The sequence below is a fragment of the Humulus lupulus genome, chromosome 3 (assembly GCF_963169125.1).
Source record: "Humulus lupulus chromosome 3, drHumLupu1.1, whole genome shotgun sequence".
Taxonomy (NCBI): Eukaryota; Viridiplantae; Streptophyta; class Magnoliopsida; order Rosales; family Cannabaceae; genus Humulus; species Humulus lupulus.
Window position 1 is genome coordinate 91,106,722 of NC_084795.1, and position 1,093 is coordinate 91,107,814.

The 1,093-nt window shown below is 49.3% G+C and overlaps 1 protein-coding gene across 1 annotated transcript; it reads right to left on the reverse strand.

Moving 5' to 3' along the window:
* Positions 1 to 794, reverse strand: LOC133824666 (uncharacterized). Its single transcript, XM_062257628.1, has 2 exons — positions 474 to 794; positions 1 to 231 (listed from the first exon to the last, which is right to left on the reverse strand). The coding sequence occupies exons 1-2, from the start codon at positions 792 to 794 to the stop codon at positions 1 to 3; spliced, it is 552 nt and encodes a 183-aa protein (XP_062113612.1).
* Between the last annotated feature and the right edge of the window lie 299 nt (positions 795 to 1,093).

A 1,093-nucleotide genomic window follows, 5' to 3' on the forward strand; every position in this document is an offset into this window, starting at 1 on the left:
TCACCTCCTATTCAAGGAGTCCCTCAAATCTGTAGGGTCGACCTTTCCCTTTTCTCTACCCTTCGAAGGGGCCACAGGAGGTGTTGTCCTTACTTCAGACCTCCTTCTATTGACCTTTTCTCTTAGGTCAGGTGGCGCCTCCCTAGAGGTGACTTCGGTGTCATTGTGAGGGTTAGCGTTGTTCTTCTGCTCTGGCCCCTGGAGCTGCTTCGCCTTCCCAGGGTGTTCACGCTGCTCTGTTCGAGGGGTATTACTAGTGGAGAGTCAAGTCCTCCCATCGTCCACTGGGACTGTGGTTTTTGCCCCCTCTTAACCTCTTTTTTTTGCCTAGGAAGAGATATGTCTGATTTCCCCTGTAGTAGGCCATTCAACACCTCTTGCATGCCCTCTAAGGTGGTTTCTAGCCTTTGGTTCTTCCGGTGCAGTTCGCGTATCTCCTCTTCATAAAATCGAGACCTTGTACTCGAGCTCACAGAATGGACTCGAGGATTCTTGTCAGGCCTGCGCGTCGACGGGCCCAGATCTTGCCGGCCAGAGTTCGGCACCTGTGGTGTCCTTGGGGGCGGGAAATCGCCAGCATCTCTCATGGGGGCAACTACTGTCCTCAGATGATTCTCATCAGGTGGGACGGCCGGGGATGAGGCCTCCCTTTCATCTTTGTGAACCCCAGGCTCCTTTGATGCATTCACATTTTTGGGTGGCGGAGAATCCTTCATGGAGGCCTTCAGCTGATCTCCATCGAGGTGTACCTCAACCTCCCGTGGTTCTCTCAACCGCTTAGAATGTCTCGGCATCTTTCCTACCGGAATCAATGGAAGAATAGTGGCTTAACACTTATCCTTCCCACAGACGGCGCCAAACTGTTGACGGTGAGAACTCGTCAATGATGTTAAGTCAGAAAAATCAAAGTATAGAGCTTATAAATGAAGAACTTCAAGAACCTAATAAGAAACTTAGAAAATAGTTGCAGAAGGAAATGGAGAAAAGAACTTGTATTTTTCTTGATACCAAGCTACATTGTTTTTCCAACCCCCTTCAATGATGAAGTGAGGTTCCCTTTATAGTGGGCTCTAATGGCCCTTAATACATTGGG

Bases quoted from the DNA above. Each gene is read 5' to 3' on its own strand.
- LOC133824666 (XM_062257628.1), bottom strand. From the start codon at position 794: ATGCCGAGACATTCTAAGCGGTTGAGAGAACCACGGGAGGTTGAGGTA. The intron at 232-473 runs GTGAGCTCGAGT...CGAACAGAGCAG, and splicing joins AGAATCCTCGAGTCCATTCT to CGTGAACACCCTGGGAAGGC.